This window comes from Gopherus evgoodei, chromosome 4, assembly GCF_007399415.2.
Source record: "Gopherus evgoodei ecotype Sinaloan lineage chromosome 4, rGopEvg1_v1.p, whole genome shotgun sequence".
In the NCBI taxonomy this organism is placed as follows: domain Eukaryota; kingdom Metazoa; phylum Chordata; order Testudines; family Testudinidae; genus Gopherus; species Gopherus evgoodei.
Window position 1 is genome coordinate 8,039,946 of NC_044325.1, and position 21,929 is coordinate 8,061,874.

The window sequence follows — 21,929 nt, forward strand, 5'->3', positions numbered from 1 at the left end:
GCTAGGGTAAGCGTGTGTCATAAACAGATAGCTAAGGGTTAATGTCTCTTACACCTAGAAAGAAGTTCCTGAAACACCTGACCAGAGGACCAATCAGGAAACCAGACTTTTTCAACTCTGGGTGGAGGGAAGTTTGCGTGTGAGTCCTTTGTTCTGGGGTCTTCTGCCTGTATGCTCTCTCAGCTATGAGAGGATTTGTATTTCCTGCTTTCTAATCTTCTGTTTCCAAGTTGTGAGTACAGAGTTCATAACTCCAGTGTTTATTGTCTGAACTGCAGGCTCTGTTGCCTCCTGGGGTCTGCCTAGCAACAGTGCCTTTTTCCTTTTCTTTCTCTAGCTAATTTTTTCAATGTAAAGTAAACCAGAAAAACCACTTTATCTGCATGAGTACAGTGCTGGTATCTGCCTCCTAATGGGAGTGCTACTGTGTGACAAAAGACCCTTAATAGTCTCTTAATGGTTTCTTGCTTAATATGCAAGCCACAACTGCCAGAGAGAGCAGAAAAAAAAATTGTCTCTGGTTCCTTTTAAAACCAAACCCTCTCTGCTAAAAAGCCCCTAGCAGAGAAAAGAAAAATATAATATTCCTACTGGCTTCTGGATTCTATCTTTCCCAACACTGCACACCATATCATAAACCTAGTCCCAGATTTGGACCTTAGCGTCCAAAATATGGGGGTTAGCATGAAAACCTCCAAGCTTAGTTACCAGCTTGGACCTGGTAAAGCTGCCACCATCCAAAAAATTAGAGTGTTTTGGGGCACTCTGGTCCCCCCAAAACCTTCCCTGGGGACCCCAAGACCCAAATCCCTTGAGTCTCAAAACAAAGGGAAATAAACCTTTTCCCTTCCCCCCTCCAGGTGTTCCTGGAGAGACACAGAAGCAAGCTCCGTGAATCTAAACAGAGGGACTCCACCCTCCCCGTTCCCAGTCCTGGAAAACGGAATTACTTCCCTCTTCAGCCAGAGGGAATGCAAAGTCAGGCTAGTAAATCTAACACACACAGATTTCCCCCTGACTTCTTCCTCCCACCAGTTCCCTGGTGAGTACAGACTCAATTCCCTGGAGTTCTCCCCTAAAGAAAAACTCCAACAGGTCTTAAAAAGAAAGCTTTTTATAAAAAGAAAGAAAAATACATAAAAAATGGTCTCTCTGTATTAAAGTGACAAATACAGGGTCAATTGCTTAAAAGAATATTGAATAAACAGCCTTATTCAAAAAGAATACAATTCAAAGCACTCCAGCAACTATAGACATGTAAATACAAAAGAAAAAAACAATAACCCTTATTGTTTTTATGAACTCTGTACTCACAACTTGGAAACAGAAGATTAGAAAGCAGGAAATAGAAATCCTCTCATAGCTGAGAGAGCATACAGGCAGAAAACCCCAGAACAAAGGACTCACACACAAACTTCCCTCCACCCAGAGTTGAAAGAGTCTGGTTTCCTGATTGGACCTCTGGTCAGGTGTTTCAGGAACTTCTTTCTAGACATGTAAGAGACATTAACCCTTAGCTATCTGTTTATGACACAGCTGCTGTAGGACAGAAAACCAAAACAACAAGCTCCTCCTTACCTAAACTAGAATATTTACTGACGATGTGAAAGAAAGCAAGTCACCAATGTACTCTCTGCCCTCCCTACGGCAGCAGCCAGATCCCTACGAAATGCCCTTCCCAGAGCTAGGGTAAGTGTGGGTCAGCAGAGCGCAACGTGTGTGTGTGTGTGGGGGGACAAAACTAGGAACTCATCATTGCGATCTCCTTCAGAAAGGGAGGAAGTGCTGGCGAGGCAGTCTGAGCACTGGGCTGTTTGCGTGTCCTCCACCAGGCAGCCATCCTGGTACGATTCCCTAGCACATGGCAGTCAGCACCCAAGTATCCATGGCCAAGTTACTTCCACAGTTCTATATTCCACATTCATTATTTAAATGATTTACCAAGTACTGCACAGCCAGCCCTAGATACTGCTGCCTCTAATCAACTGACAGGGCATTTCGTTGCTTATGTACTCAGCACACACGAAGCCCGGCTATATCAGCTCTCATTCTAATGGCAGTATTAGCAGAGGTTACTTTTCGGCAGTTAAAAAGAAGCACATGAAAGTATACGCATGTGACTGATGGATTTAGAGACAAAGTCACCAAGGACACAAAGAAGCTCTAAATCGCAATATAAAAGTTTAATACGTCTCGTTCAGATTACAGCTAAAAGCCATTAATCTACAATGTTACCATGGAAACTGGATTAGGTCACTGTACTTTTTAGCATGGCTTCTTGCTTCTGTTTCATCATCTGGTTAACCGCACGATACCAGCTCGTAACAGCACACAATTTGAATGCCCACCACTGCCTTTCTGCATGATTGGGACAGGAGCGAACACCAGCAGCAGAGCAGTCTGGAGTGGGGGAAATTCATGCTTCCCTAGCAAGGACCCCCATGGAAAATAGAAATGGGTGTGGCGAATGAACCGCCAGAATATCCTCCAACGTGCGTAAAGAGTCAAACGGCAGCAAGGCAGCTTCTATAGCCTCAATGGGATGTCACTGAGCAGCAAGCAAGAGCTGCTCACACAGGTGCCAACTTTCTTCAGTCTGGGTGGGTGCTCCACCCTCACTCCGCCACGAGGCCTCGCCCCACTCTGCCCCTTCCCCCAAGGCCCCACCCTCGCCCTGCCTCTTCTTGCCCCCACTCCACCCCCTCCCCCCAGCACCTCCTGCCCGCTGCCAAATGCACACACTGACACGCACGCACACACACCATGTGACAATCACACCAGCACAAAAAATTGAAAAGTTTGCAAACAACCCACAGTATGAAATTTACACTTCTGGCAAATATACTGACAGACTAGGAACGCATTCAAACACAGGACGAAAGGCCTGAATTTATGCCGCTTAGCCTCAATGAATACTACTCCCCTGCTCCGCTCAGCAATGGCATTAAAGAATTAAGTTGGCTGGATTCCTAGTTTACCTCCAGTGACCTCTAAGGAAAAAAAATATACCAGAAAGCAGGAGCCAGGGGAGCAAATGGCCACAACTTGTGTTTGTGGAAGTGGAAAACGGAGCATACTCCTGCAGTCGACAATATATGGCCAAAGAATAGCCTCTAGAGCTCCAGAGATAGACGCAGCCTTCAAGTGTATTTCCCAGCCTCCTCCCTGAACTCCCTTTTGGTGGGAGGCGTGATTTGTTAACGCGAACTGGATTTTGAAGCGGGAATGGGGTGAGGAGGAGAAATCTCTCTGAGCCTGGTTGTGAAGGGTTTACATACAAGTAGCGTAATATTTTATTTCTTATTTTTTAAAGCAAGAGCTGAACTGAAGCCACTGAAACTTTTAAGCACTCGATGGAGAAGCACCAGGTAATTTCATAAATCCAGACAGTTCAGAGAGGCTGAATGGTGAGCTGAACACCTGTCATCCCTGCTCTATGCTGATAATCAATTGTCGCAGACACTGAAGGCCGAAAGGCCCTGTTAGCCTGACTGCTGCGATAATTCGCTTTATCTGCAGGCGCTTTCCTCTGCTGCCCAGCATCGGGGGCTCTATTGTACTGGGCTGCTGCTGCCTCAGCTGGCAGGACCCTCTACGCACACAGACTCGTTACCAGACTGAATGCTTGACAAGAGCTTCATTGTGAGGCAGGGGTACCAGAGGTCAGAGGTCAAGCAACACCCAAAATGGCTGCCATAGAAGGCAGCCAGCCTATTTCAGGAAGACAAAGAGAGACTTCCATCAGTGCTGTGGACCGTGCATCTCAATGTCACGCGAGGCATTGTTGTAGCGGGCGTGATTGTTCTACAGCTGGATGTGGGTCACACACATTACTGAGCCGGTGTGCAGAAGGCAGAGATTTTAGGAATGTATTATTTTGACAGACACATGCTTTGCTGGGCTGAAGAGCAGATGGCTCAGGTTTTCAATGATCACTAGCTTCCAGCTCAGAACTCATGTAAGCATCTGCAGCCCATGCAGTTTGCTCGCTGCGGCCTCTCTCCATAATAACGTAGCAACCTCTCACACCCTACCATCTGCTTCAGTGAGACAGACCTTTGTTCTCGGTCCGAATATATTGCTAATTAAAATGACGATCAGAAGCTCACACTGCACTTATTCTATCCTGCACATGTTCAAGAGATCCTTAGCACCAATGTTAACATCAGATTTTGGGGGGGTGGAGGGGGCAGGGGGGCAGAGGGAGGGCAGTGATGAGGGGATGGCATGTGTTTGCTGAAGGGTTGACTCATTGATGCAAACAGCCAGAACAAAGATCCCCAAAACTGAGCAAGCCTCTAAACTGCAACACAATTTACAGCTGCTTTCAGTGATAAAGCACCACCACTAAAAGCCAACAGGGAGTCCAAAACAATAGCCACTCACAGCTCCTGTTTTAAAAAGATAAACATGCTTTGGATGATCAGATTTGTATTTTGAAGACTTCAGGATCCTACATGTTGAAAAAAGTCACCGACACCATTTCTCTGCCCAACTTTGTGGGCCATCCTATGACGTAAATCAGGGATGGAAGATTTTCCAGTTTCAATTAGAATCTTTTCATTCAAAAGCAAAGGAAAGTATACATCCATACTCCTCAGGCTTTTCCTCAGATTAAGCTCTTCTTTATCTGATAAGCATGCAAATTCAGGAATAAGGCACCCGGCTAGGACATAATCATCCCTCCACAGCACACTAAGGAAGGAGGCAAAAAGTTTGGGTTTTGGCTATCTCAGTCGTAGAGGATTGCCAGAAAGACCTTTAGCTAGAGCAGTGGTTCTCAAACTTTTGTAGTAGTGACCCCTTTCACATAGCAACCCTCTGAGTCCAACCCCCCTTATACATTAAACACACTGTTTATATATTTAACACTATGATAAGTGCTGGAGGCAAAGCGGGTTTTGGGGTGCAGGTTGACAGCTTGCAACCCCCCCTCACAACCCCCTGAGGGGTCCTGACCCCCAGTTTGAGAACCCCTCAGCTAGAGTGTTAAATGGGTTATCCATCACTATGGTATCTAAATAATTTCCACGGGTAGTAAACACGAAGAGACAAGCTTACAGTTACTGACAAGTGTAAAGGGTGAAGCTGCTGGCATGTTTGGGGAGGTAATTTCAGGGAAGCTCTGTTGAAGAGGAAGTGGGTTTTGCCACTGGTTTTGAGCACAGTGAGCATGGGGGTTGTTTATTTGGCAGCAGGCTCCATAGGCTTGGTCCAGCTCCTTAGAAAGCTCCATCTCCTTAAGATACAAGTCTTCCTCTGCTTGTCAACAGCTTTTTCCAGTGGAACCAGGCAGTCCTGGGAGGCTGCCCTCATGGAAGGAAAGGCCATCAGGTAGCTAGGGCAGGCACTCTGCAGGGCTTTGGCTGTCAATGCAGCGACCTTGAGCTAGACTCTGCTGGGGAAGGGGAAGGAGTGTATCAGGGTGATGTGTCCCTGGTAAGCAGTGCAGCCTCAGAGCACTGGGCTAGCAACCGGGAACTGCAGCAGACCAGCCTGGAAGTTACAAATGCATGAATCACTGAGGCCAAAGCAGCTACATGTAGCTACAGGCCGCAGTGAAAGGCTCCATCAGCAGGATGCTACACTGCAGTGTAGACACAGGAGTGGCAGCTTGGGTGAGCTCTGTATAAAGGCTCTCTTCTCTATTCTACCTGCCGAAGCCAGGCCTCTCTGTCTACACAGCTCTTTATACCCGCGCTCTCCAGGCGTGAAGTGTCTGTCCGCTATACAACACCGTAAGTACAGATGTACCCGTCCTCTCTTCGTTCCCCGCTGCTGAATGGAGTCCGTTCTAGTCAACGTGCTTTCGGGCAAATCACCAATTATAATTCAAAGCACAAAAAACAGAGCTCATGGCACTTTCTGAATGTGGGGACTATTGGCCGACCCCCAGCATCGACGACAGCAGGTCAAAAGCTGCATTAGCAGGAGGTTAATACTGGCGAAGGACTGGCTTGCCAGGATTTAGTCCCACTAGCCACGTTTCTGACAAGTGGCTTTAAAAATGCTGAATGTCATCTTCAGGGGGGTCATTCCTAACCAAATCTGTAGTGTCTTTTGCTCCCCTGCAGAGCCCAGAAGTTCCCACTGCAGTCTGGGAGGCTGAAGATACACACAAGTTTTAGGGCTTCAGTGCATATCAGCTGGCCCCTCTTGTTTTCAGATACCCTACTGAGGGCATTACAGAAAGGTAGAAGGAAGGCACTGAGAAACTTATCCAAGTGCTGAGCAAACCTCACAAGGGATTAAGTCCCTGGTATCCCTCCTGAAAGAAACCAGCACGAACATTAGGATGTTTCATGCAGACAGAAGAACAAGTATGGCTACTTAGTTAATTGACTGACCTTGTTAATTTACCAGCCTTTTACACCCACTTTGCAGCTAACAGAAAGGAATACAATTACGCTGTTTTCCCAGCTGGTGCACATCCCGAGGAGGAGTATTAACATTGATTTCGAGGTCAGTGCAGTACATGTGGCCTGCACCAGAGGAGATGGATTAGTTTCTCCACGGTGGTAAGCAAACACACTAGTGCACATATCACTGCAGAAGCCAGCTCTCTTCCAAGTGCACAGTCGAATTACTGTGAGGAAGGCAAGATTGGAAAGCAAAGGATCGTAGAGCCACACGGAATCGTTGGCAAGCAGGCACACTAGCCAGGAGCTTGGTCTTTTAAAAGTTCTAGTCTGGGTGGTGAAGTATATTTTAAAGCGACACATTTCGTTCTCCCCTACAGATAACCAGGTTTTCACTGCCCCGTAGTATTGCTACATGAACTCTCTCTACTAACAACAGCTGCCTGCTCCTACCTGCAATTCTGTATTTCAATGTTCTGTCAGCGTGTTTGCGTGTGGCAGCTAGAGCACACTGGGGAAAGAATCCCGCTTCCCCTCTATGGCAAGGTCTGTGCATCCACTCTGATCTGACAGCTAGCAACACTTGCAGTGCAGTACCAAAGCTCACGGATATTATCCGCCACTTAGTGCAGTGTGGCTGGTGCCCCTCAGCAGTCACAGCCATCCAAGGAGGCATAATAAGCAAATGCGGGGGAAGGGAATCAAAAACGAATGTTTCTTCTCCCTCACTGGACAATTTCCACTGAGTGCTACTGAACATTCAATACCGGATTGACAGTATTTGGCAAACACACGGCACAGTGGCAGGGATCCAGCATCAGCAATGTGCTGTTGTGGCTATATGCTAATACACCCTACCAAGGTTACATGATTTCTCCTCCCGTGCACATTCTGTGGCTTGGAGTGGTGGAAGGAGGAAGAGTCTCAGCGCTCACACGATGAGATGCATAAATTTCATCCAGCAGTATCATGGTGAAGTTTGAGGGGGGGAGAGGGATAGATCGGTGGCTTGGGCATTGGCCTGCCAAACCCAGGGCTGAGAGCTCAATCCTTGAGGGGGTCATTCAGAGATCTGGGGTAAAAAAAAAAAAAAGTTGGGAATTGGTCCTGCTTTGAGCAAGGGATTGGACTAGATGACCTCCTGAGGTCCCTTCCAACCCTGATATTCTCTGATTCTATGCCCTGATCTTACAGAACACAAGCAAAAGAGGAGTTGAGATCTTTAGGTGAGCACATGACTAGACTTACTATAAATAAAGCTTGATACAACCATGCATCTCTGGAACTGAACATTCCCAGGCTGGGAGGAGAAAGCAGCTTTCAGAACCTCAGGAATATTTATGAAGTTTCTCTTCTCAAAGCATGTCATTTTGGTGTTGCAGATTATGGCAGCGCAATGGAAAATCACCAAGCACAAACAGAGAAGATAAGGGGATGGGAATGCCAGGAAAACCCGTTGTATTATCTAACAAAAGCATATAACGAAGGAACAAAGTTTTCTGCCATCAAAGATTCGCCACTCTCCAGTTATGGCAGTTCTGTAAAACTGCCACTGCAAAGGAGCAGAGTAAAAAGGCCAGATTTACTTAATCTCTGTTTGGACCACAATACATGGATTAATACTCTAGCATCAGACAGCTAGCCTGGTTATTCATCTTCTATATTAGCTAGTACTGTAGTTGCTACTGAGTTTTCACGGATGAACTGAACTGATGGCAGAAGACGTCTCTTCTGCTCACAATACACTTCGTTAGACATGAAGCCAGAGTTATAGCCATAGCTTAATTACTGGCCCTTACTTTATTCAGAAGCACAAAGAGGCCAGAGGGAGGTATTCTGGTATTTAGTCAGCATGATTTAATGTGTAGAACAGTTATTAACATGCTACATCAACCAGATACAATCATGTATTCTTCTGGGTTTTGAGTAGACACCTTACAAGGCTGGTCCAGTGGTGCCACCGTCAGACATGATCTTGGGTAGGACTGGACAGCTCCCCAGTTTACTTCAGGAGTTACACTATTATCTGCATGCCAAACGTATAAGTACAGACCGGAAACTAAGAGAAGCTGCATCTTATTTACAAAGAACACTTTTTACTCTGGGAGAAAATATTGCTCCGTGTTAAGAGAGTGGTTTGCAGTCAAGACGTGTTTTTTACGCTTGGCCCCAGTCTGAAGTGACAGTTTTGCATTGTAAGCCTCAGCCCCAGGCCCTGTATTCAGTTTAAGGCTGGCAGATTATTATATTTTTTTTAATATAATTCTGACCGATAACATCAATGTTTATTTTTAAGCATTTTTTCAGATTTTTATCGATTTAACTCTTCACAGCTGCAGGAAATTATAGTGGTTTCAGACAATTATTTAATGACAGTAGACGCAGAGATTTAAAAAATTAAACCTTTTAAAAAAAACTGTTTGAATACAAACTATCATCACGTGCCAAAATATACAAAGTAGATCTTCAATCAATAAATCACACCCGTGTTTACTATTCATTCTCTAGTCCATTTGTAACAAGCCTAATTCAAGACTAAATCAATAGATTTTGCTAAATTCCCAAGCCACATTTTTCTTACTTCGCCTGTTAGTTTTGATCATCTATGGAAATATTTCCGACGGTTTTTGGGAGTACAGTGAAATCAACATTCACTGACATTTACCAGTAAAAATCTAATCCTTTTAAACCTAAATTATGCTACACACACAATAACCTATTTCCAAACAATGTATAATTATGACAAGGACTCTGGAGATGCTAATTTCAGTTCAAATTAGCTCTGCCCTGCTGCCCACTTTGATCAACTATTATGCACAATCTGGCCTTGTACCACATTCTCCCTGGCTGATGTGCAGGATACAGCAAGGGAGGGAAGTTTGGAAAGAACTATGTTGTGGGAAGCTATAGATTCAACAAAGCTTTGATCCCAGCTACTCCAGTTTCCCCCTAGACTTTACTCAACTGAAGCCCAAATGAGAAGACTTGAGAACCCATTTCTCTTCACGAAAAATAGAAAAGGGACCTATTTGTGACCTCCTTTGTAAAGCACTGAGATTGATGGATGAAAAGCACTTATATAAGATCTAGTTATTACTATTATATTTCTGCATAGACCTTATATTTCAGCTGCTTGAGCAGCATAAAGTTTGCAATCTTATCCTGCGGTGTTGGGGTTAAAGGAACAATGCTTGAACTGGGCAGGTGATAGGTCACAGCCATATTATTTGGCTGAGGCTCCAGACCAGTGCTTTTCTTTGACAGCGGATTGCTGTGTCTGTGTGTACACATGGAGAGCTGGGTGTAGCTGGTAGCACCAGCCATGTGGTAGCATACCTCCTGGGCCCACGGAGCCTAGATGGTTTTCTGAAATCCAAGGCCTATCCTAGCATCTGATTGTCATAAACAGATAGTTAAGGGTTAATAGAACAGGAGTACTTCATGTCTCTTTTGCCTGTAAAGGGTTAAGTTCAGTAAGCCTGGCTGTCACCTGACCAGAGGACCAATAAGCGGACAGGATACTTTCAAATCTTGAGGGAGGGAAGTTTGTGTGTGCGCTCTTAGTTTTTGGTTGTTGTTCTCTCTGGGTTCTGAGAGTGACCAGATGTGCAATCAGGTTTCTCTCCAATCTCTGATACAGTCTCTTATATGTCCAGAATAGTGAGTACTAGGTAGATAAGGCGAGTTAGGCTTATGTTTGTTTTCTTTATTTGCAAATGTGTATTTGGCTGGAAGGAGTTCAAATTTGTATTTTGCTAAAAGGATTTTAATTTGTACTTGTATACTTAGGCTGGGAGGGTATTCCCAGTGTCTATAGCTGAAAGACCCTGTAATATATTCCATCTTAAATTTACAAAGATAATTTTTACTGTTTTTTTCTTTCTTTCATTAAAATTTTTCTTGTTTAAGAATCTGATTGGTTTTTTATTCTGGTGAGACCCCAGGGGACTGGGTCTGGATCCACCAGGGAATTGGTGGGGAGAAAGAAAAGAAGGGGGAGAGAAAGGTTAATTTTCTCTCTGTGTTAGGATTACTTTCTCTCTCAGGGAAAGCCTGGGAGGGGGAGAGATAAGGAAGGGGGAAGGTGAATTTTCCTCTCTGTTTTGAGATTCAAGGAGTTTGAATCACAGTTATCTTCCAGGGTAACCCAGGGAGGGGAAGCCTGGGAGAGGCAATGGGGGGGGAAAGGTTTACTTTCCTTGTGTTAAGATCCAGAGGGTCTGGGGGGTCCCCAGGCAAGGTTTTGGGGGGACCAGAGTGTACCAGGCACTGGAATTCCTGCTTGGTGGCAGCGCTACAAGTACTTAGCTGGTAATTGAGCTTAGAGGAATTCATGCTGGTACCCAATCTGTTGGACGCTAAGGTTCAGAGTGGGGAATTATACCATGACACCGATAGCGTAACACTCCTCGGGTCTAGAACCCAGGTCTGTAGAGCTACCAGGCAGCTGGCATCTCCAGGCTGCCACCCAGCGGCAGCTGTAAACAGCTCATGCTCCACTTCCCATGACCTGTTGTGGAGAACGACCATGGGAAGTTCCGCCTTAGGGATTTGACAGACAGCAGCCTAATGGCTCTTGATTGGCTGCTTGCCCTATATAAACCCAGGCAACAGCATGGATCTTCTCTAGCTGCCATGACTGTTCCTGCTCTTTGCACTCAGCAGGATTTGGACTTTGCTTCCTGACTCAAACCCTGAAACCTGACTCAGATCCTGGACCTTGGTATCGACCCTGGAACCCAACTATTAACTCCTCTGCTCCTCCCAGCCTTATGTGTGGCCCTGCTCTGACCGCCCTTGTTGGGATCCTGACAGACTGCTCCATAGATTGTGCAAGAGCTGGGCTCCTCCACGAATCTGCAGAAAGGGCCATACAACTCTTTGGAGTGTGTGTGACTGGAAGCCATCCTTCCTACTACGACGAGCAAGCTCAAGTCGCCTATAGAGCTTGCAGTGTGGCCTGCAAGTGGTCAGTTATATTCAAAAGTTCTTCATATAAAGGAAAGATCGACTACGGCAGAGAGGTGGGTGGAAGGTAAGGAACATTCATTACAGCTGACCACAATTTGGGCACTGTGGAAAAACCAACACTTAAGGAGAAGCCTTCTTGCAAAACACTAACTTGCTCTGGGACCACACAGTGCTGTAGGGACGGACGTACACAACGGGGCTAAAATTGTTAGCCAACATTTGCATTGCTGGCACTGATGCTAATCCAGTTGGATTTCTCCAGCATCACTGGACTTTTCATCTGCTCACTAGTGAATCAACATATTAACTCAGCATTAAAATAAGAACCAAATGCTCATAGAGATGCCGCGAAGAGGTCTTTTTCCCCAGAAGGGAACCTTAAAAAGCAAGCTATGAGAAGCGCATTTAACTGTTTGTGATGTCCCCTTTCTTCCCTAATGCCACACATTGCTCTGCCTTGTATTGTCTACATTAGCACATTGTTGCAAGATTTAATTTTGGGCCAATGTACCCTTAAAAGGAAGGGAGTCAGAAGGAGGCCAGGGTCATGTCCAAAATCTCACTTTTCCCCCTCACACATCCCATCAATGCAATGCAGGTCCCATGGATAGTCACTTTCTGATTATAGATTTAAATGGGGGCACTTTACCTCATTGCAGTCATTGGAAGCGATGTGTGAACTCCGGGCTGCTTCATTGAGAGGCTCAATCACAGTCACCTCGGCAAACTCTTCCACGGATTCCTGAAACTCCGGCAGGGACCGCCTGCCATAGCGTTTCCCACCTTTGATGTATTTGGGCTGGGCTTCTGGTGAAGAATCTATTGAATTAAAACAAAAAGAAAAAGAAAGAGAGCGCATTGGCAGCATCATTGCCAAAGAAGCAGTCAGCATTTAGTCCCAGCAAGATGCATCATCATACAACTGTAAAGAGCAAGCGATTCCTTCATACTTGTGGCAATTCAAAGAGCAGCTCCTCTGGTAATTATATTGTCCATAGTACTGAGTCTGGGACATCTCTAGGTGGTGCCTGCTTCCATGAATACTTGCACATGCTCTAGAAGGCCTCCAAAGCATGCCCGCTTTGCAGCCTTAATTCTGCAAGCAGATTCTCTCAACCTTTGGAGAGTGGTTTTGAGAATGCTGTTTTTGTAGGGGGTTCTCTCACCTGGAGAGCAGAGGCAACTAAAACCAAACCAAAAACACCCCAGAGATGCAAATGCTAAACAGTAATTTAGAAAAAGACCCTGAATAAGCATTGCAAAAACTAGAGAGCCCAAGAGGTGCCAACATATGTCAGCTATGCAGTTGGTACTGAAGACTGTGGCTTTTGTTCCAAGCCATACATTACAGTCCATTTATCAATCTACATTGACTGCTCCCAGTCTGAAAACCAGGCTGCAAGGCTACACCTATTGAATCACTGGGGATGGGCCCATCCACACCGAAAGGCCCCTCCCCTTAGCCTAAGGAGAGGAGCCACCAGACACTGGAGTTAGGGATAGCTCAGTGGTTTAAGCATTGGCCTGCTAAACCCAGGATTGTGAGTTCAATCCTTGAGGGGGCCCATTTGGGGATTGGTCCTGCTTTGAGCAGGGGGTTGGACTAGATGATCTTGTGAGGTCCCTTCCAACCCTAATATTCTGTGATTACAGGGGGCAACTAATGAAACAAACAGGGACAGGAGTGAGGATCACAGGTCCAAAATCTAGGATCCAGAGAACACTGAGCAGAATATCCTGGACAGTGCCCACTTCTCCTCAAAGGCGTCCAGGGAGCCAGTAGATATGGCCTAGCGGAACGCTGCCTGGAGATGTGATTTCAAGAGGATAAGAAATAGGCCCACAGTCACAGAGCATGCCGTACCCCCCTCCAGTTTCCTCCTCCTGGTATGGTTGATGGCCATCTTGGTCAGCACCAGGAGGAGGTTGACATGGAGATCTCGTGACTTAGTGAGGTCCTGGATGGGGTGTGTGTAAATGAGGAGACGCAGAAAAAAGTGCAGCCAGAACTTAAGGGAGAGTTTCTGGAGGAGCCGGAAAGGGGCCTGCAACTTGGTGCACTCGATGTAAACGTGCTCCAAGGTTTCCCTCTTGCTGCAGAAAGAGCAGGTGTCGGGGAAGGCGGTGAACCGCTCCAGGTATGTGCCCATGCTCAGGGCTCTGTGAGGAAGTGGCCAACTAATACTCCTGCAGGAGCGATTCTTGAAACTCAACTGAACAAAACCGCCAGGAGATCTAAAAGCCTTCGTACTTGATAGCCATGTAACGTTGGGTTTTGTACCACCTCCTGCGAGCAGCTCCCACTCCTCCACTGTATCAGACATCACCAGCTAGTTACCAGTAATGGTCTTCATACACCATCAGACTGTACTCTGTCTGTACTCTGAAAAGTGATACTACAAAACAGCATCATCTTGAGCTCAATGTTTACTGTCCCTCACTGACTTCCAGACCAAATTCGCTCAGTTTGCAAGCACAGATAGGCTGATTTTGGACAGCTAACGGTGAAACCTGGGATGTGAAAGTGATGATGAGTCATTTCCTTCTTGCCCATCACCAGTAATGAAGATTACTGCAGGCCTAATTACGTACTCTGTTACACACGCACTGCTCCGTGCTCTTCAGAGTCCCACCCTCAGAGACCTGTGCAACCCTCCCTTTGCTTTCAACAGATGTGGTACTTTTAATCTATAAGTCTGACAGTGACCCCGCAAGTAGGGGGAAAGGAGCACTTGAGGAATGGGCCGTCCCCAGAAGGCACTCATGTTTTGATTGAAATAAGCAATCAATCTTATCTATATGACAAGCAGGGTGCATATCACACCTTGCATGGTGCATTATAGAGCCAATGTCAACTGCAACCCCTTTTAGTTGTCTCAGTTATGGGGAGATGAATTGCAGCCTCTCTCACGACCAAAATTTCAAGCTTCCCTTATGGGAACCTTCTGTACTGGGCAGTGAATTTCCCAGCACTGCTTACTTAAAGCAATCAAAGTTGAAAAGAGGGAAGTTGTGCTATTTTTAGCATAAGTCATTCAGTGTCTGGAATTTGGTCAAATTAAATGGAGGATCAAATTAACCAGGGATTCAATTAAGGGAATGCTTCGTTTTGCTCTGTTTGTTAACTTTTGTATTTGAAAGTCCCACAAGGTTTTTTGGCCATTTGTAATGCACTGAGGTAACGGTGAAGGCAGCAGCTTTTTAAAATTTTATTTGAGAGCGCTCTGGTACAAAACAAACACAAGACTGCAACAGCAATGAAGACCAGAAAATCCATTCAATTACTGAAAAGACACATAGGGCTCTAAGGAAGTTATAGGGGCTTTATAATCCCCTTCCCCTCCAGGGTCATCTTGGATATTATTCCTTTAGATATGGATGCTATCTTCAAGCTTGTTAGAGGGAAAAATATTCTGCAACTTAGCTATGCAATGAATTATAAAATACACAGGACTGGGAACGCTTTGATTTTTCCAGCCTTACGCGCCATCCATATATATTGCAGCTCTGGGGAACAAAATCTGTGCACACGTTTGAACAAGATTTGCTGCAGCTGGGAGCTCGCACATGAAAGTTGTGTGAAGGGCGCAGATAGACTGATTAAGAGCTCTAAGAACAAAAGCGAACCTTATCACTGCTATTAAAGCTGGACTAACACCGAGCAATCTCTACCCCACAGCTTTCTCTGAGATGTTAACATTTCTGGCTGCTTACCAGCCCATTTCTTTTCTCCTGCCCCCCTCCACAGCCCCCACCGAAAATGCTCTTGCCACGGTGCAGTCTTATTTCTCAAAGGCAGAAACACACCTTTAGGGAGGCCTGTATCTAGAAAGGTTTCAGAGAAGGTGAGAAACAGCTTGGGAACAATGCAGCTATTGCTAGATCTACTCCCTGACTCCTTAAATCCCAGCAGAATCCAGCGTCTGTTTTGGTTTTTCTAAATGCTTTAGCAAACAAGGCTTTTGAAGACACAGGAGAACCACCTCTGAAAACAGAACTTGACACTTGTACTATTTGTGAAAAGGACGGTGAGATTGTGCTTGGAATAGAGAGGTCTGACTTTAACATATTATGCCTAAGTCCAGTTGGCCAATGAGTCTAAGGTGTCTGGACATTTCCATCTCCAGACTGCGAGGGAAAATGATGTTCTGCAAACTTTACTGAAGGACAGGGACAGACCAATGCTTCTTTCTAGCCCGATTTCTGATTCCTAAGAAGTAAGGATGAGTGAGAGATGACATGCCATGATCTATGCACCTTAACTGCACTGCTGGTGCAGCACACTGCTTAGAACGAAGCCTTATTGTTGTGACGCGATTTCATAATCCCCCCGCTTCCTTCCCTGCATTTAATCATCCTGAAGTGGAATTGTCTCAGCCAATCAAAACCGAGGGAATGCTGGAAAAGTACTGACCCATAACTATACATTTCTCATTTATAGGATTCCCAGCACTCCAGTTGTCTTAGGCTTCTGATTTGCATGATCACTGATGCACCGTTATTTCTACACCATACAGTGCTCCTCGAAATCCCTGCATTCAGGCTGTCTACTACCCTCTGAACACCACATCTATGTACCTACAAACATGTCCCCTACACTTCTCCCCTTCCGCCTAACCCCATATGGTATGCGGTTAAGAGTCCCTCTTAGGGTACATCTACACAGCAAAGTGGCAGCCTGCAGCAGCGGGTCTCAGAGCCCAGGGTTTGTGCTACAGAACTAAAAACAGCAGTGTAGACACTGTGGCTCGGCCTCTGAAGGCCACCCCCCTCCTGAGGCTGCAGAGCTCAAACTCCAGCCTGAGCCGCAACATCTCCCCAGCTGTTCTGAGCACCACGTATAGATCTTTAGTGGTGGTGTGGGCACAGTCTACCTCCAAGTGGGAGGAGACCAAGGTTAAACTGGGTGGGATCAGAAGCGGAGGTGGCCATGTTTGTTGTGGCTATCCACAGACAGATGGGGAGTCCCATCTTAGCATGAAGGTGTGAGAACACCAATATGAAAAAAAACAAAAACAGACCCAACATAAAGGTGCTTCAGGGTTAGGAAGTACTAAAAGTCACTGTGGTTCTAGTACAGTTATTTAGCCAAGAATAGTGTTATCCTGCAAACAGGAAGCATCCCCAGCTACTGTGAAAGTCCTCAAGTTTCACCCAAAACCCCCAGGCATTACTTCTCAGAGGAGGGCATACAAAGAAGTTCTACAAACAACTATCCAGTTGCCCTACTCCACAGCCAACTGTTCGTCATTTCAGAATTATAAGCATTCAAATTACAGCAGCTGGAGTGGGAGCTATTTTTAACATACCAATATTTTTATGTAATTCAAATTCATATTCAGGAAAATTTGTATATACATTTGCTGGCAAAATGCTGAAGAAAGTGACCAGCGCATCCAAAGCACAGCTTGTTTTGGTGCCGTTTTTTAATTGAGTTGACGTACGTACCTTAGTTCCAGCTTAAGTTATGAACATTACTACAGCCAGGATAGATTTCTTGGGTCCATGTTGTGTGTAGCACACAATAAAATGGCAAAGAAACTTTCAAATCAATATGATATGTGAATGCAGGCACATGAGGTTGTGCTCGATGCAGATGGTATTAAGGTACAGGGTATTAAAAGGGTATTAGAAGTTTTTTAGCATGATGTATACTCTTCGGTGTTTTTGGAAAGACTAATGGTATTAAAAGCTCTTCCTGGCCTCTGGTATTCCAGGGTGTGAACAGCGAGACAGGTCAAGTCATTGCTTTCCACGGAACCTCCGGCTATCATCTTGCCAAGAAGAAGCTGAATGAAGACCAAATGAGGGTTGGTGGTGCATGCATTGACTTTCCATGAGATTTAGGAGCCTAACGCACTTTGGAAAACTTTACCTAGTGCCTAACCTTCTACTCCTAGCTTGCAATTAATTTTTGGATAAAACTTGACAGGCAGACAGATCTTTATGTTAGCACATGTCCAGATTCAAGTCCAGAAGGGGCTATTATAATCATATAGTCAGCCCTGCAGTATAACGCAGGCAGGCATCACTGTGTGGAATCTTTAGCATTTAGCCCAACAGCTTGGGATTGAAATAACAGTTTGAAGCGAGACATCCACTGTTGACGTAAAAACTACAAGTGATGGAGAATCTACCACATCTCCTGCTATCTGTTTCGGTGAGTAAATGCCTCCATGGTTCAAGCACCAATCTTTATTTTCTACCTCCTGGAACCAGAGTACTTCAAAGCTATGCTCTAGTCTCACACTTTTGGAGTAAGGAGAAGAGATGATATGGAATCAGTCCTTCCAACCCTTGCGGCAAATTTTCCCCTATCAAGGACAGACTTCGCTTTCCTAGCCCGAGCATCAAAAGCCAGATACCATACAAAAGGAGTTTAAAACGAGGGATGCCACTACTCTGAAAGCCAGTCATTTCAAGAGGAAATTAATTTCTTTGCTGCTCAAGATTCCTTAAAAAGAGACCAAATACTCCTTGTCACTGCTAACAAAGCCAGACAGCCTACCACCGTATAAATCACATTAGAGAGATAGAATCTAATAAATCCTAATCCCCAGAGATACTAGGCATCATCTAAACTCCTCTTAGGCCCTATTTCACACTTCAGTCTTAGCAATGTGCAGCCACAAAACAGCAAGCTACTGAGGCCTGCTGGAGCCCTTTGTCTGACAGAGCAGAGGCTGCTGGAGTTTTAAAGACACAAGACCCCTTTTCTAGGAGATGCGAGGTCCCTCCTATAAATGAATCATTGCCTGTTTGAAGGCCCCAGTTGTGAAAGCCGATTGCATGGGCACTCTCAGGCCCACATGGACGGCGCCCGACTGCAGAAAATTTCCCATGTGAATCAGCTTGCAGAACTGGGGCACAAGCAAAGCCAGGGAACAGGAATAGACTATACATGTCCAGCAGAGAGTGTCCCGCGATGGCCAGGAACATTCACAGTGCTTGTAAGCTATTCCCAATACGCCTTTTGGGAGGCAGCATTAGGTGATCAGTTCTGTTCTCTCCAATATCTGTGTGTCATGAGTAAACGCAGCAGTCAACTGCATGTGAGTACTGCAGTAAGCTGGTCTTTAATTTGTTCAGGGCATTCTTTTAATCTTTAACACCATCCTGATAATCCGCTCCTAACAAGGATTTTAACACACAAAACCCCACTTCTTATTTGCTGCTACAGAAAAAAAGCCTGATTAATTTTACACACGTGACTGATTTCACCAATTTTCCCTCCAATTCTATATAGAGAAACAGACGCATTCTGCTTGGTTAAACATGAGACAGTAAGTGACTCCATGTTAACCGGCAACCCCTGAAGTTACTACGGATCTGTGCGCAGATGGCTCAGTGCAGGATGGGAGCCCAACGCCCAGGGCAAAGAGTTTTAAGAGTCGAAATGTAGATGAAGCACAGCTACTATTTTTCTGCCAGAGATTTATTTTCTCACACACACCACTCTTTTGAAATCTCTCAACCACAATCGCTTGCTCCGTGGCAGAATGTGGGCTGACAGAGTGGCCACTGGAGGCCAGACTCCTAGGATCCTTTAACCCTCTACTCTCCGCTTTTTCCTCTGTCTCTTCCACAGCCAACATCCTCCTCTTGCTTTCTAGGCAGGAGTTAATGCAGCACTTCAGGCCAGAGGGTTGGACAACCAGCCACTTCCAAGCTAGGTGGGAATTCTGGATGGCAACTGGTGCATTTAGTCTGAGATGCTGATGCTACGGCTCAGAAGCCAGCTGAGTCTTTCCTTGCAACAACATCAGCTGCTACCCCCAGGGGTTAAACACAGACTGCAAACAGGACAGGGAGCGCTCCTCGCACCAGCCACGGAGGAAGGGGAAGTACAGGGAACCCTCCTCTACTTTCAACAGAGCAGGGGGAGCTGCTTACTTGGATTAGGGCTACCCCCAGGCTTTACATCTGCTTAATAATGGAGCAGAGTGGGTCACTTCCCTGAGAGATGTGCTTCCAGGTGATTCACAATCCAACATCCTTCCCAGGAAAGCTGCCATGTCCGAGAGGAAAACCCCCCAAAGTGCACATTTCACCAGACTAGCTGCTGCTGTGACACAAGAGATCTGCAATCTTCCCCACGCCCACCAACCCATCCAAGTCCCCAGCCAGCTCCTTCTGCAGGAACTGCTTATGCAGCAAGAGGCCATTCTTGTTCCTTTCTCTTCCGACATTGCAGTCTGGCACGTCCCCTTTGGCCGCATCGTTACCCAGGAGAGAGCTCTGATCCAGCGCTGTCGCTTCTCTGAAGTCAGCAGGAACCCAGGACACCCCGTGCCCCGTAAGGCAGAACCCACCGAAGGGAGAATGGCTGCACCTGAACAAAAGCCACCGACGAGACATTCAGGCATATCAGAACGAAGCCCTTGGAGTTTCGTTACATGAGATTCCTGCTGGATCAAAGTGAGCTCGCTGGCGCGGTAGGAGCCCATTAGAGAACAGCCTTCTCATCCTCGGCTTTGTGCATGCAAGGCACTCTTCAAGGCAGAAGCCACCTGCTACCACTGCCATCTGCCCCTCTCCAGTGAAACACACACAGCCCTGCAGCATCACTAATTCCATTACGCCAGCGAGCACACAGGCCGTCCTACTACCTGCCTTTCCTGGGGAAATTCAACCCCCTCCACTACCGCCAACGTGTCTCCGAATCGGCAAACTCACTCATGGCTTCAACCCAAGTGTCCGGACCAAGTGCTCCCTCTGTTACTCAAGATCAACTGGTGTAGTTTCCTTGACCCCATGCTTTTCTCCAAGAGAAAAACCTGAACAAAATCCTGTCCCAAATGCTGGGAGCACTCCCCAAACATCTCTTCCTGACCCCCTTGGTTATCTTTTAGCAGAAGCAGAAATCAATAACCAGGAAGCCAATATGGGTGACAGCAACAGGCTGGATTCTTCTGGCCTCCCTACTTCTAACATCGTTTCAGACTTGTGCAGGTTTCTCAAGTAAAATGCCGAGACGGGCTGACTGGCTCCTTTGCTGCCTGCCAAATTGAAAGCTCGCTATGAGCACACAAGCGTTCCCACAACCACAAGCTTGATTCCTCCTCTGCATTCAACAGCTGTTGGGATAAGCTATGCTTTATGCGTCAACTGGAGTGAATCATTCCCTCCTGAGCAGAGACCAGCTTCGAGTTCGAGAATGAAGTTCCCTGAAGCCCCTTTCTGAACCAATCCTGCCCCCCAATTTGAATTATGCCCTCATGTAGAGCAGCGTTAGCTTATCAGGCACATGGACACAGGCTCACAAAAGAACAAGGGCAGAATACATAAGGAAGAATTACAGCCTGAAAACCTATGAATTTTTTTTTATCTCATTATTTCTAGGGGGTGTGACTGGTGATTTTTGAAAGCTTGGGGCTGACAGTGCTGAAATTACTCTACTTGCTGAAAATCTGATACCAACAGCATATACTATATTAGAGACAGGAGTTTTGCTCTAAATTTTAAGAAAAAGTGAACACCTCTACATTTTGTCAGCTTGTCAAAATGCATTAAATATACATTCCTTCCAGGCCTATAGGACTCCCTAGCTGACACATAAGCCTTTTTAATTTCATGACATTCAAAATCCAGATGACAAATTACTCTAATTATGTTGTGTCAATTTCGATGGCATACACGGGCCCAGAGAGTTAAAGGTGTTCACGTGACCCTGTCATTATACAACAAGTAAGTGTGGTTCAGGGTTTCCAGTACAGAGACCTTGGCCTGCTTAGTACCATGACAGATGCATTAGAAAATTCATGCCGAAGTTTGGGAATTTATGGATCATGTTACACAAGGAAAAAAGATAGTCTGGAATTGGGAGTGAATGTTATATATAAAACTTTCACAATCAGAATTCCTTTTTCAGGGGGAGGATGTCCATCTCATTTTCTCAAGCACTCCTTCCTGCTGGGGAAGAAAGAACTGAGCTGCAGAATTAACCCTGAGTTATAAAGGAGTCAGTTTCCCCGCCTTTGACAAGAGCAACACAAGAGGGAGAAGAGACAGGATAGTACAAGTGTGGGATGAGAGGCTTGGGGGAAAATAGCTTTTGTTGATGTTCTCAGCATAGAAGGCAGTTAGTTGGTCATAGATGGATGCTATGGACTGGCAGGTTGACCGAACACTGTTACTCTGAACTCTGGCTCACTTCTCCAGTCTGAGACTGGACCTGGCTGATGCCTCTCCTTTATGGGTCTCTCTCATGCTGGGCAGAGCAGGACAGACTCTCTCATCTTGTGTTCTTGCCATGTGGTACAGCTGGCTTTGGGATCAGGAGTAAAGCCAAGAGAAGTAGAACAGGAGGAAGATAATGGAAAGCAACACACAAGACGGCAGTAAACAGTAGGCTCTTGCATGTATCAGGGTGGGTCCTCACTGGAGCAGCTGTGATGGTCAGGTATCCCCACTGGTGCCCAGAGGTCTGGTTGTTTCAGTGACATGATGGTCCTTGAGGATCACAAAGAACAGAGTCCCTGGAGTGAAGTGAAGGCTGGCCAGCCCTCCCCATCCGTCTGGGAATTCCTCGGTCTGTTCTCCACCCCCACCCCTTTTCATGGCCCTTAAAAAGGGGCAATAGGCAGAATAGCCTATCCT

The 21,929-nt window shown here is 45.9% G+C and overlaps 1 protein-coding gene across 11 annotated transcripts in view; it reads right to left on the reverse strand.

Moving 5' to 3' along the window:
* NIN (ninein) overlaps positions 1-21,929 on the reverse strand; it is a 123,131-nt gene that overhangs the window by 71,135 nt on the left and 30,067 nt on the right. For all 11 annotated transcript variants that reach the window (XM_030562841.1, XM_030562844.1, XM_030562850.1 and 8 more), the window contains one exon: positions 11,980-12,149. In XM_030562841.1, the coding sequence (XP_030418701.1) occupies positions 11,980-12,149 (170 nt within the window). The remainder of the gene's footprint in view (positions 1-11,979; positions 12,150-21,929) is intronic.